The sequence below is a fragment of the Copadichromis virginalis genome, linkage group LG19 (assembly GCF_057382275.1).
Source record: "Copadichromis virginalis isolate Kocher_CV1m ecotype Utaka linkage group LG19, C_Virginalis_male_GT1.1, whole genome shotgun sequence".
In the NCBI taxonomy this organism is placed as follows: Eukaryota; Metazoa; Chordata; class Actinopteri; order Cichliformes; family Cichlidae; genus Copadichromis; species Copadichromis virginalis.
This window is the reverse complement of record NC_140636.1, coordinates 7,331,138-7,346,017: the sequence shown is the minus strand read 5'-3', so window position 1 is coordinate 7,346,017 and position 14,880 is coordinate 7,331,138. Positions and strand designations below refer to the sequence as shown.

The 14,880-nt window shown below is 37.5% G+C and overlaps 1 protein-coding gene and 1 long non-coding RNA gene across 8 annotated transcripts in view; one reads left to right on the top strand and one right to left on the bottom strand.

The window, feature by feature from the left end:
- The first annotated feature begins 2,702 nt into the window (after positions 1–2,702).
- hikeshi (heat shock protein nuclear import factor hikeshi) lies at positions 2,703–4,348 on the top strand. Its single transcript, XM_085441143.1, has one exon. It carries the CDS (start codon positions 2,936–2,938, stop codon positions 3,530–3,532), a length of 597 nt encoding a protein of 198 aa, XP_085297269.1. The 5' UTR covers positions 2,703–2,935; the 3' UTR covers positions 3,533–4,348.
- A 921-nt stretch (positions 4,349–5,269) lies between these two features.
- The window catches only part of LOC146685480 (uncharacterized), a 43,677-nt gene continuing 34,066 nt past the window's right edge, over positions 5,270–14,880 (bottom strand). For all 7 annotated transcript variants that reach the window (XR_014916681.1, XR_014916680.1, XR_014916683.1 and 4 more), the window contains 2 exons: positions 8,064–8,137; positions 5,270–7,691 (listed from right to left, as the gene is read on the bottom strand). This is a non-coding gene — a long non-coding RNA (uncharacterized LOC146685480). The remainder of the gene's footprint in view (positions 7,692–8,063; positions 8,138–14,880) is intronic.

Sequence of the window (14,880 nt, the reverse complement as noted above, 5' to 3'; positions counted from 1 at the left end):
AGTCCAGCAACTAAACACTACAGTAGATTGTATAATGTCATCTCTACAAGAACAAATTAAGTTGTTGAATTTCATACAGATCCTACGTGATTTAATTCAAGATAGAACCAAGACATTTATGTGTTCAAATTACAAGGTAGACTTTTTTAATGAAACAACCACCCATTTACTTTTTTTGGTATACCAAAAAAAGTAGAGGCGGCTGCTCGACTTGACTGAGATGGATGCCTTCCTCAAACCACGATCAAAAGCGCGCGAGACTGAAATCCCGTGCGGTGTCGCAGGATTTAACATTGCTATTTTATTGACTTACTTTACTCGAACATGATATGAACAATTTAATCTACCCGCTCTGCATATTATGTAGTTTCTATATAGTTACACTTAATTTTAAAGCATGAGGCACTTGTGTTAAATACCAGCAAGATGCTTACATAAATCCAAGAGCTGGCCAATCCCTTTTTTTTTTAGTGTAGTAGCGGTACTTCTACTTCTACCACCTCTGGTTATATGCAGAGAAAAGAATAGTACAACAATCTTTACAGACAACTACGAAAGCTTTAGCCTACCTTTATAAGTATACATGCAGTGCTCATAAAGCCAATTTAGCTTTTGTATCTTCTGTCTAAAAGATCATAGAATATGCAGAATATGCATATGCATCTCCCGGTGCACTTTGGTTAAGATGCAGGGTAGCACATATCACCTTTCACTAATGTTTCTCTCCTTAGCCTCTCAACCTGCCTCATAGCAGGTTGGGCAAGTACTAAATAAGAGAGTACTTGATCCACTTTAGCTCATGTGCTGCTGGTATGCACTCAGTCAATAAAAATAAAATTGGTGGAATCAATATATAATATTTGCTGGAGAAAGATGAGAGAAAAAGATAGAAAAAAGAAATAAGCAATAATAATAGAGAAAATTCAACAAAAAGTCTAAAGTTCTGGTTTCTAAAAATACTGTGGACATATGTAAAATCAGTATTTTTTCAGAAAAAAAAAAAGAAATAAAAAGAATCCTGATGTTGTGCACTAAAATGGCCTTATCTGCTTTTCCTGTGTGATCTAGTTAAGACCTATGCAATCTATGCATCCGAGCTGAGCTGAAGTTCTCTCATGTCCTCTCTTCATTGGCTTCCTGTTTATCACAGAATTAATTTAAAAGTCCTAATGTTGGCTTATAAATCCCTAAACAGTCTTGGTTCTCCATACATTTCTTACCTTTCGTACTTCAGTCTTGTATGCCCTCGCGGGCCCTTATATCAGTTGACCAGCTGCTTTTGGTTGTCCCCAAAACTAGGCTGAAACTTAGAGAAGAACGGTTTCAGGGGCCCATGTACAGTTGTGGGACCATTCAAGAGGCAAGTGAAAAAAAAAGACCACAATAGTATTTTCTCAAATACTGAGATCTTGAAACCATATATTATCAAAAGACAGACAAATGTGTTTTTTTTATAATTACAATTGAATTGGTGGAATACAGTAGTCTACCTGCCCTTTTCTTTCCTACACTACTAAGGCTAGTGGTATTTCTTAAAGTCAGCTAACTGGTGGATACTTCCAAAGTAAGTGAAACAGGCATGAAAGGAAAACAAACAAACAAACAAACACATTCATTGTGATGACATGCAAAGTAATTTGCATGACTGTGGTACTTTCAGGAGCTGCAGGAGTTGTTGGAAGAAGACAACAACAAGTGTGTATGTTTATGAATGTATATAAAAACCATATAAACAGTATATTCATTGTGAAAAACAAAACAAACACACAAAACAACATGAAAAGCTCTGACAGTTTAGTTTTCCATTCAATATAAGATACTTTAGATATTTTACACAAATTATACAGTTATGATTCCTTTTTTTTAAAGCAAGGCACACTCTCTCTATTTCAAACTATTGTGTATGATTTGTCTGATCATCAAAACAAGTTGGCTAGACCACATCAAACATTTGTGCCTAGGGGTCTGTAACTTAATAGTCATACATGAAAGGGTCTAGCAGGGTGACAGGTGAGCCACACGAGAGTTATAGCAAGCGGTGTACTTCTGTCAGAATGCAACAGAGTCGCTGTCATGTCTGACCATATGTGTCTGTTTATATATCCATATTGTTGAACACGCCGGTTATCTTCAATGCATGGCTTTTATTCAAACTATGTAGCATTTTTTAACTTTGAAAGTGCTATACAAATAAAGTTATTATTCATTTATATGGTTGAGAGGCTGAAAAAATGTTGTTGTCTGCTTTGCTGCAAATACAAATACAAATTTAAATTATTTTGGAAAATTGTGGACAACATGATTGAGGCTTTGCCTCATGTTTGATAACTAAGGTGCTCAGTTTGAAACTGGTGTATTATACTGATTGCGATTATTCATTTTGAATCATTCTTAGACACTACAATAGGTCATCCAACTAATTGATTGCTTTTGAAAGAAACATTTGCATGTGCCCCAGCTGAATTTGGGTTTGTAAAGGAAAAATAATTGAAAATGTTTGCAAGCTGCTTATTCCAATAATATTAATTGCACACACTGTACACATGACATCATGTATGGCGCCTCTGACCCCTAAATGTTTGATCCTAGCTTCGTCCTGTAAAAGAAGAAGAACAAATTCACTTTTATTGGGTGTATTTAGTGTTTAGGCTAATGAAGTAATTATTCCAAACCAGTCGGTGGCGCCCAGGCGTCGAGTTTGCCACCGTCACATGAAGAAGAAGAAGACGCCACAAGAGGGCAGGGCTAGTATAACTGTAGAAGAAGTTTCTGGTAACCTTGGGAAGCTACGCTCATGTTTGCTGTCCAACACTTTTCTGTGTGTAATTGAGTGTCTCAGTAACTCCGGTTGTTAGACGGCGGGAGCTGCAGTACTGACTCTAACCTGGTGCAGGCTAAGCCGAAGCTATAGGCTGTTTACTAACTGTCAGCAGTGATGTTCGGCTGTTTGGTCGCAGGGAGGTTGGTGCAGACAGACGCGGTGCAACTTGCCCCGGACAAGTTCCTCTTTAACCTGTCGGACTACGAGAATGTGAACCATGTGGTGGTATTTATGCTAGGTACCGTGCCATTCCCTGCCGGCATGGGCGGTGCCGTATACTTCTCTTTCCCTGATCCGGCGAGTGGCGGTCCCGTGTGGCAGCTACTCGGCTTCATCACCAACGATAAGCCAAGTGCCATCTTCAAGATCTCTGGGCTGAAGGCTGGGGAGGGCGGGGCGCACCCCTTCGGTATTATGACCTCTTCTGCGTCTCCCTCCGTTGCTCAGGTCGGCGTGTCAGTGGAGGCTCTGGAGCAGCTGGCTCAGCAGATCCCGGTGTCCAGCGCCGCCGTGTCCACCGTGGACACCTTCCTGCAGTTCACCCAAAAGATGTTGGACAGTCTGTACAACTTCGCCTCTTCCTTTGCTGTGTCGCAGGCCCAGATGCTGCCAAACCCCACAGAGACTTTTATTCCTTCCAGTTGCATCCTCAAGTGGTATGAAAACTTTCAGAGGAGGATGGCGCAGAATCCGAATTTCTGGAAAAACTGAAGGCATTAAAGACCAAAGAGCAAACCTGCTAAGACAATTCCCAGGGTGCCTAACAAAGGCAGGGTCGACCTTCATCTCTGTCACAATGCCTCTTCACCTACAGAAAAACTGCTGCTCACAATGACTCCATCCCATCTTTTATCGGTCTGAACAATAAAGCACTTGAATTTAAAAGGAAAACACAATTAAATTGAATCCATTCAGTTGGTTTTCAATGTCTTAGTCTTGCTTAATAGTTTTCCTCCCATGAGAGCTTTTAGTTGTTTTGTTAGGGCATAGGGCATTTCTTCAGTATGGTCAAGACCATGTCTTTGGAAGACATGATCAGAAAAATGAAATAAGGAAACATTTGGATTTTTGTAATGGGCATAAAAATCAGAGGGAAAAGCAAAACAAAAAACAAGTCAGTATGATCCAAAGAGATACACAAGTGCAAGAACAAAACTAATTAATTAACATACATGCTGATATTTAATTATCATAAACTGTATAAAAACTAAAATGGGGCAGATTCAAGAGGTTTGAGAGTGTGTTTATGATTGAATTATTAGTACTTGTGTTACAAGATTGCAGTGCTGTGCTCTCAAAGCTTCATTGAAGCTTCAGTTTGAAGTTATGTTAAATAAATAGTGCATTTTAATTTTTGCCAGTTTATTATATTTATTTCTTCAAAAGAACTATGTTTTCCATTATAAAAAGTCCATTCTCAAAACTGTTTTCTTTTCATTTTTTTGAAGAATGAATTTTGATATTTTACAAGAAGATAAGTTTTTGATTCTTTTATTTTATTTAGAATAAAATACATTTTGCAAGTGCTGTGCAGTTTTGCATCACTTTTTATCATGTGCCAAATCTGACAAGCCTTTGGAAATCTAAATAAAATAGAAAATTGTTACTTTTATGGTTTTCTATTCTAAAAAACAGTTGGAACAATTGCCAGTAGGTGGGGCTACTGCATTGTTTCATATCTAAGTGAATTGTTTTTCTTCATCTTTCATGCGGTTGTGTTCAATGTGTATTCAGTGTGACATATTACCCAATGCAGGGCTCGCAAAATTTCAAAGTCCCTGGTAGCCCTTCGGGCAGGGACTCTTCAGTTTTTGGTAGCCCAAAATAAATTTAAGTAGCCCGAATAAAAAAGAGCGCAATTTTTTGATTGATGTTTTGTTTCCTGTTTTGTTTCTGTTACAACATTATACATTAAAGTATAATATTGTAACAGAAACAAAACATTAATCAAAAAATTGTTGAAACACAAATTACAACATTGTATAAAAATTTCAATCATCAACTCAAATACTTGGTTCTAATTAAACAGAAATTTCTATGAACTTGTAAGAACTGTAGAACATGAATTGGTCTGTGTCAGATCCTGAATTTGAATTTTCCACTGAAGTCACGGGTTTTTGAAGTTTGCAAAGACTGCTAAATTGTGCCTGTGGTAGTTCACTCTTTGCAACATAGTACGCTGTTCTAAGCAGATTTTTCAGGTTTATTTTTAGTATGTTATTTGCAATTGGTGTTTGTTCTGGGAAAGATAGTGCAGACTGAGCAATAATGCATTTCTTATGGGTTCTAACGGGGACCTTTCTTAAAATGACTGGTCCCAATAACAAAGGCGCTTGTCGACTCGGAAATCGAGGCAAAACCAACGACACACCCGGCAGAACATTATGTTATTTACACGGGTGCACATAAGTGGTCCGTATGTGTGCATTCGCTGTCAAAATAAAAGATAAGAAGTTGCAACACGCGTTTGCGTCCATATAAAAAGCACTGTTTTTGTCCGCTAGAGTGGGATTTTCACGGCACATTCTGAACCACATCTCTGTGCGTTCATCATTTGTTTGAAGCCAGCTCACCTCCTGCAACCACTTTTCCGATAATACGTGCTTCTTTTGTGGTTTGGACTCCTTCTGACATTTCTTTGGAGGTGGAGGAACACCAAAGTAATTGCTTAAAGGAGCTTCTTCAACATCTTTAAGAGTTCTAAACAAATGTCTGTCCTTCTCCAGAAAATCCTATGTACGCAAACACGCGTTGCAACTTCTTATCTTGTGCGCGTTTTTTATTTTGACAGCGAGTGCGCACCTGCGGACCACTTATGTGCAGCCCTGGTTATTTAGCTTGTCATATTGCAGCCACAGAAATTATTTTGTCCATGAAACCATAAAGCTGCACTTTCTTTTTGCCTTATAGTCTGATTTGTCATAACTTTTCCGTTTTGTGGTAAGCTTTTCTTTGGCTGTCACTTCTTCACCCTGACCTGTCTTATTTGGCTCAGCAGAACTAAAATATATATCCTGCTGCTTTTACACACCAGTGGCGTGTCTAGAAAATTTTTGTTGGGGGGGCCAGGTAGGGGCACAGATTTGGAGAAGGGTGGCAGATTTAATTGGCAGATAATGTTTAAAAAAAAAATTCTACCAACCCTTAACCATAATTCAATAATCCTATAAACCTAATAACCAAATGCACTTTTAACTCTTATTAGAATGAGATTTTAACCACTACGGTGCAAAGTTTTTAGATACTGCGTTGATAAAGTACAAGAGATACAATCAGTGCTTTGTCAGTGTTTACTCAGCAGTCAAGGACATCAATATTTACATAGTATTTTTACTGACATATAGTGCACATATGTTTTGGGCAAAAACATTTTTGAATATTAAAATACGAACATTTTTAACATACAATTGACAAATTAGCCAATTCCAATGTAAAACTTTATCTGCTTATTAAAAAAAGAAGATAATCTTCTCACAAACTGGTGTTTGATTTTGAAACAGGAAAAAAGTGGGGAAACAAATGAAAAGACTAACATTTGAATAAAACCTGAAAGCAAGTAAATACTTTCTATGCTGCCTTATGGTAAACTTTGGTAATATTGATAAAGAACAACACTGGCTGATGATGAAATACAGTCAGCTGGCATGGTGACACTGCCAGTATTAACCTGCAGGGCTGGACTGGGACAAAAAAATTGGGCATTTTCACTACAGACCGACCCACCAGGTATTAAAGCCATAAAGACTTTGACTGAAAACAAACCCTGTTGTGACAGTGATGTATAGTCTTGTTGGTATATGTATGATTTCTATACATTTTACGTCAGATAAAAACTTTGGTTGTAAGATTTAGATAATTATTTAATAAAAGCTAGGTATTTTAAATGAGAATAAGAAAGAAAAGTATTTCTTTGTGCCTTTCCCTGTTAATGCCCTACATGCCCCCCTGGCAAAACTTTCCTAGACCCGCCCCTGCACAGTTACCAGCTGTCAGCTACATAAAAAAGGATCCTGGTGTTATTTGTCTCTCAGAAACAGTTCATAACTTCCCTTCAACTCATTCATGTGACCTAAAAGGTAAACCTGTTTCTCCATCACCTGTTCAGCTCTGATGGTTCAGTAAGGACATCTCCTGGTATCATCTTCATGTTTCCCTCTCACCACATATCCAAACCGATATCATGACCAGCAGCTTTACAGCTGTGGCTCCAGCAAACAACAGCTGATACTAGAAATTAATATTAAATAAATTCTAACAACAGCTGATCAAGCTTAAACGTGCTGCTGTTGTTTAGCGCGACATCCGCTGGTTTCCTCTTTCTGGTGCAAAGTGGGCGATAAATAAACAAGAGAGAAAAGCCGATCAGCTGATCATTGATCAGTTTCATGATTGAAGTAGCAACAGGAGAGGCAGGGGAGAGAATGAGAGAAGAAGAGGCAGCTGTGCAGCATAAAGACAGAATAAATCCAGCTTTGTGTCTTTTTTCCATTCTAGCTAAAGTTCGGGACAAACTGCGTCTCTTCTCAGCTCAATACGAAACGTGTAATATTTTCTCTGAATGAGGGACCATTCCATTTTTTTAAGGAGCCGTTGGCAACTCTACTAACTAACCTTATGAATAAAATAAAGTTCACTATCAGTAACATCATAGCACCCACCCAGCTGGCTAAAACGCAGTATGAGTTATTGCAACTGACAGTAAAAAGTCAGCAACATGAAAATAAACTCCACCTAAACTTGGTTTATATCTGACCCAGATAGACTGCAGGTTATGACTTCTTACCTGAAGTTCAGTTCACCTGACACTCGGACTGGCGGCTGCCTCGGGGCTCTCCTCCTGCCTCCCCTTCCCTCATCCACCTGCTGGCCTCTGTGGAAGCCCCACCATAGCCACCACCAAACAACCAAGTTATTTCTACACATCGACCTGCATCTGGCCAATCCACCACCTCTCATTGTTCATGCCATTACAAAAAAAAATAAAAAATAAGTCACTGGGGATATGTCCGGTATGCCCGATGGCCAGTCCAGCTATGTTAACCTGCAACCAAATCTGTAGCTCCATACAGCAATGTTACGACTTAGATTACATCTTATAACTCATAACTCTTATGTTAGCTGCCCTCAGTAGCATACTGTCTGAAATATTCGACGGCTGCAATAATTCTTTAAGTGTTATTTTTTCCTTGGTATTCTAATTTTACCGAAGTTTACTAAACTCAACAAACTTAATATTACTTACCGGGACATTTATTCTGTCATTTTCTTTCACCGAAAAATTGTTTCCTGCAGTGCCGTCTTGAATGGGAAACTCGCCTGAAACAAAGTATAGGTTTTCATTATGTGAATAATTTTAAAATCTTAGCTCAAACAGCTGCCCAGCACGGGGATATTGAGTTCTATAAGATGAAGCCATAGAAATGTGTTTCTGAGTCTTCTATCAAAAGTTAGAGCGATTTATATGAAGTTGTACGAAAATGCTTTCTTTCGCCAGGACAATGCGTTTCTCACTGTTACATGCATTTGAATGGGAAACTCGCCTGAAACAAAGTATAGGTTTTCATTATGTGAATAATTTTAAAATCTTAGCTCAATCGGCTGCAAAAACATGTTTGCCCAGCACGAGGATATTGAATTCTATAAGATAAAGCCATAAACATGTTTGTCTGAGTCTTCTATCAAAAGTTACAGCGATTTATATGAAGTTGTTCAAAAACGCTTTCTTTCGCCAAGACAGTGTGTTTCTCACTGTTACATGCATTTGAATGGGAAACTCGCCTGAAACAAAGTATAGGTTTTCATTATGTGAATAATTTTAAAATCTTAGCTCAAACAGCTGCCCAGCACGGGGATATTGAGTTCTATAAGATAAAGCCATGAACATGTATTTCTGAGTCTTCTATCAAAAGTTAGAGCGATTTATATGAAGTTGTTCAAAAACGCTTTCTTTCGCCAAGACAATGTGTTTCTCACTGTTACATGCATTTGAATGGTAAACTCGCCCGAGACAAAGTACAGGTTTTCATTATGTGAATAATTTTAAAATCTTAGCTCAATCGGCTGCAAAACCTGTTTGCCCAGCACGGGGATATTGAGTTCTATAAGATAAAGCCATGAACATGTATTTCTGAGTCTTCTATCAAAAGTTACAGCTATTTCTATGAAATTGTACAAAAACGCTTTCTATCGCCAAGACAATGCGTTTCTCACTGTTACATGCATTTGAATGGGAAACTCGCCTGAAACAAAGTATAGGTTTTCATTATGTGAATAATTTTAAAATCTTAGCTCAAACAGCTGCCCAGCACGGGGATATTGAGTTCTATAAGATAAAGCCATAAACATGTTTGTCTGAGTCTTCTATCAAAAGTGACAGCGATTTATATGAAGTTGTTCAAAAACGCTTTCTGTCGCCAAGACAATGCGTTTCTCACTGTTACATGCATTTGAATGGGAAACTCGCCCGAGACAAAGTATAGAATTTGATTATGTGAATAATTTTAAAATCTTAGCTCAAACAGCTGCAAAACCTGTTTGCCCAGCACGGGGATATTGAGTTCTATAAGATAAAGCCATGAACATGTATTTCTGAGTCTTCTATCAAAAGTTAGAGCGATTTATATGAAGTTGTACGAAAATGCTTTCTTTCGCCAGGACAATGCGTTTCTCACTGTTACATGCATTTGAATGGGAAACTCGCCTGAAACAAAGTATAGGTTTTCATTATGTGAATAATTTTAAAATCTTAGCTCAAACGGCTGCAAAGACCTGTTTGCCCAGCACGGGGATATTGAGTTCTATAAGATAAAGCCATGAACATGTGTTTCTGAGTCTTCTATCAAAAGTTACAGCGATTTATATGAAGTTGTACGAAAATGCTTTCTTTCGCCAAGACAGTGTGTTTCTCACTGTCACATGCATTTGAATGGGAAACTCGCCTGAAACAAAGTATAGGTTTTCATTATGTGAATAATTTTAAAATCTTAGCTCAAACAGCTGCCCAGCACGGGGACATTGAGTTCTATAAGATAAAGCCATAAACATGTTTGTCTGAGTCTTCTATCAAAAGTTACAGCGATTTATATGAAGTTGTTCAAAAACGCTTTCTTTCGCCAAGACAATGTGTTTCTCACTGTTACATGCATTTGAATGGGAAAGTCGCCTGAAACAAAGTATAGGTTTTCATTATGTGAATAATTTTAAAATCTTAGCTCAATCGGCTGCAAAAACCTGTTTGCCCAGCACGGGGATATTGAGTTCTATAAGATAAAGCCATAAACATGTGTTTCTGAGTCTTCTATCAAAAGTTACAGCGATTTATATGAAGTTGTACGAAAATGCTTTCTTTCGCCAAGACAGTGTGTTTCTCACTGTTACATGCATTTCAATGGGAAACTCGCCCGAGACAAAGTATAGAATTTCATTATGTGAATAATTTTAAAATCTTAGCTCAAACGGCTGCAAAACCTGTTTGCCCAGCACGGGGATATTGAGTTCTATAAGATAAAGCCATAAATATGTATTTCTGAGTCTACTATCAAAAGTTACAGCTGTCTTTATGAAGACCATTAAAAACGCTTTATTTCACCACTTTAGTGCGTTTCTCGCTGTTACATGCATTTGAATGGGAAACTCGCCTGAAACAAAGTATAGGTTTTCATTATGTGAATTATTTTAAAATCTTAGCTCAAACAGCTGCCCAGCACGGGGATATTGAGTTCTATAAGATAAAGCCATGAACATGTATTTCTGAGTCTTCTATCAAAAGTTAGAGCGATTTATATGAAGTTGTACGAAAATGCTTTCTTTCGCCAAGACAATGCGTTTCTCACTGTTACATGCATTTGAATGGGAAAGTCGCCCGAAACAAAGTATAGGTTTTCATTATGTGAATAATTTTAAAATCTTAGCTCAAACAGCTGCCCAGCACGGGAATATTGAGTTCTATAAGATAAAGCCATAAACATGTTTGTCTGAGTCTTCTATCAAAAGTTACAGCGATTTATATGAAGTTGTTCAAAAACGCTTTCTTTCGCCAAGACAGTGTGTTTCTCACTGTTACATGCATTTGAATGGGAAACTCGCCTGAAACAAAGTATAGGTTTTCATTATGTGAATAATTTTAAAATCTTAGCTCAAACAGCTGCAAAACCTGTTTGCCCAGCACGGGGATATTGAGTTCTATAAGATAAAGCCATAAATATGTATTTCCGAGTCTACTATCAAAAGTTACAGCGATTTATATGAAGTTGTTCAAAAACGCTTTCTTTCGCCAAGACAGTGTGTTTCTCACTGTTACATGCATTTGAATGGGAAACTCGCCTGAAACAAAGTATAGGTTTTCATTATGTGAATAATTTTAAAATCTTAGCTCAAACAGCTGCCCAGCACGGGGACATTGAGTTCTATAAGATAAAGCCATAAACATGTGTTTCTGAGTCTTCTATCAAAAGTTACAGCGATTTATATGAAGTTGTTCAAAAACGCTTTCTTTCGCCAAGACAGTGTGTTTCTCACTGTTACATGCATTTGAATGGGAAACTCGCCTGAAACAAAGTATAGGTTTTCATTATGTGAATAATTTTAAAATCTTAGCTCAAACGGCTGCAAAGACCTGTTTGCCCAGCACGGGAATATTGAGTTCTATAAGATAAAGCCATAAACATGTATTTCGGAGTCTTCTATCAAAAGTGACAGCGATTTATATGAAGTTGTACGAAAATGCTTTCTTTCGCCAGGACAATGCGTTTCTCACTGTTACATGCATTTGAATGGGAAACTCGCCTGAAACAAAGTATAGGTTTTCATTATGTGAATAATTTTAAAATCTTAGCTCAATCGGCTGCAAAAACATGTTTGCCCAGCACGGGGATATTGAGTTCTATAAGATAAAGCCATGAACATGTGTTTCTGAGTCTTCTATCAAAAGTTCCAGCGATTTATATGAAGTTGTACGAAAATGCTTTCTTTCGCCAAGACAGTGTGTTTCTCACTGTTACATGCATTTGAATGGGAAACTCACCTGAAACAAAGTACAGGTTTTCATTATGTGAATAATTTTAAAATCTTAGCTCAAACAGCTGCCCAGCACGGGGACATTGAGTTCTATAAGATAAAGCCATAAACATGTTTGTCTGAGTCTTCTATCAAAAGTTACAGCGATTTATATGAAGTTGTTCAAAAACGCTTTCTTTCGCCAAGACAATGTGTTTCTCACTGTTACATGCATTTGAATGGGAAAGTCGCCTGAAACAAAGTACAGGTTTTCATTATGTGAATAATTTTAAAATCTTAGCTCAATCGGCTGCAAAAACCTGTTTGCCCAGCACGGGGATATTGAGTTCTATAAGATAAAGCCATAAACATGTTTGTGTGAGTCTTCTATCAAAAGTTACAGCGATTTATATGAAGTTGTTCAAAAACGCTTTCTGTCGCCAAGACAATGCGTTTCTCACTGTTACATGCATTTGAATGGGAAACTCGCCCGAGACAAAGTATAGAATTTGATTATGTGAATAATTTTAAAATCTTAGCTCAAACAGCTGCAAAACCTGTTTGCCCAGCACGGGGATATTGAATTCTATAAGATAAAGCCATAAATATGTATTTCCGAGTCTACTATCAAAAGTTACAGCTGTCTTTATGAAGACCATTAAAAACGCTTTATTTCACCACTTTAGTGCGTTTCTCGCTGTTACATGCATTTGAATGGGAAACTCGCCTGAAACAAAGTATAGGTTTTCATTATGTGAATAATTTTAAAATCTTAGCTCAAACAGCTGCCCAGCACGGGGATATTGAGTTCTATAAGATAAAGCCATAAACATGTTTGTCTGAGTCTTCTATCAAAAGTGACAGCGATTTATATGAAGTTGTTCAAAAACGCTTTCTGTCGCCAAGACAATGCGTTTCTCACTGTTACATGCATTTGAATGGGAAACTCGCCCGAGACAAAGTATAGAATTTGATTATGTGAATAATTTTAAAATCTTAGCTCAAACAGCTGCAAAACCTGTTTGCCCAGCACGGGGATATTGAGTTCTATAAGATAAAGCCATGAACATGTATTTCTGAGTCTTCTATCAAATGTTAGAGCGATTTATATGAAGTTGTACGAAAATGCTTTCTTTCGCCAGGACAATGCGTTTCTCACTGTTACATGCATTTGAATGGGAAACTCGCCTGAAACAAAGTATAGGTTTTCATTATGTGAATAATTTTAAAATCTTAGCTCAATCGGCTGCAAAAACATGTTTGCCCAGCACGGGGACATTGAGTTCTATAAGATAAAGCCATAAACATGTTTGTCTGAGTCTTCTATCAAAAGTTACAGCGATTTATATGAAGTTGTTCAAAAACGCTTTCTTTCGCCAAGACAGTGTGTTTCTCACTGTTACATGCATTTGAATGGGAAACTCGCCTGAAACAAAGTATAGGTTTTCATTATGTGAATAATTTTAAAATCTTAGCTCAAACAGCTGCCCAGCACGGGGATATTGAGTTCTATAAGATAAAGCCATGAACATGTATTTCTGAGTCTTCTATCAAAAGTTAGAGCGATTTATATGAAGTTGTTCAAAAACGCTTTCTTTCGCCAAGACAATGTGTTTCTCACTGTTACATGCATTTGAATGGTAAACTCGCCCGAGACAAAGTACAGGTTTTCATTATGTGAATAATTTTAAAATCTTAGCTCAATCGGTTGCAAAACCTGTTTGCCCAGCACGGGGATATTGAGCTCTATAAGATAAAGCCATGAACATGTATTTCTGAGTCTTCTATCAAAAGTTACAGCTATTTCTATGAAATTGTACAAAAACGCTTTCTATCGCCAAGACAATGCGTTTCTCACTGTTACATGCATTTGAATGGGAAACTCGCCTGAAACAAAGTATAGGTTTTCATTATGTGAATAATTTTAAAATCTTAGCTCAAACAGCTGCCCAGCACGGGGATATTGAGTTCTATAAGATAAAGCCATAAACATGTTTGTCTGAGTCTTCTATCAAAAGTGACAGCGATTTATATGAAGTTGTTCAAAAACGCTTTCTGTCGCCAAGACAATGCGTTTCTCACTGTTACATGCATTTGAATGGGAAACTCGCCTGAAACAAAGTATAGGTTTTCATTATGTGAATAATTTTAAAATCTTAGCTCAATCGGCTGCAAAAACCTGTTTGCCCAGCACGGGGACATTGAGTTCTATAAGATAAAGCCATAAACATGTTTGTCTGAGTCTTCTATCAAAAGTTACAGCGATTTATATGAAGTTGTTCAAAAACGCTTTCTTTCGCCAAGACAGTGTGTTTCTCACTGTTACATGCATTTGAATGGGAAACTCGCCTGAAACAAAGTATAGGTTTTCATTATGTGAATAATTTTAAAATCTTAGCTCAAACAGCTGCCCAGCACGGGGATATTGAGTTCTATAAGATAAAGCCATGAACATGTATTTCTGAGTCTTCTATCAAAAGTTAGAGCGATTTATATGAAGTTGTTCAAAAACGCTTTCTTTCGCCAAGACAATGTGTTTCTCACTGTTACATGCATTTGAATGGTAAACTCGCCCGAGACAAAGTATAGGTTTTCATTATGTGAATAATTTTAAAATCTTAGCTCAAACGGCTGCAAAGACCTGTTTGCCCAGCACGGGGATATTGAGTTCTATAAGATAAAGCCATGAACATGTGTTTCTGAGTCTTCTATCAAAAGTTACAGCGATTTATATGAAGTTGTACGAAAATGCTTTCTTTCGCCAAGACAGTGTGTTTCTCACTGTTACATGCATTTGAATGGGAAACTCGCCTGAAACAAAGTATAGGTTTTCATTATGTGAATAATTTTAAAATCTTAGCTCAAACAGCTGCCCAGCACGGGGACATTGAGTTCTATAAGATAAAGCCATAAACATGTTTGTCTGAGTCTTCTATCAAAAGTTACAGCGATTTATATGAAGTTGTTCAAAAACGCTTTCTTTCGCCAAGACAATGTGTTTCTCACTGTTACATGCATTTGAATGGGAAACTCGCCTGAAACAAAGTATAGGTTTTCATTATGTG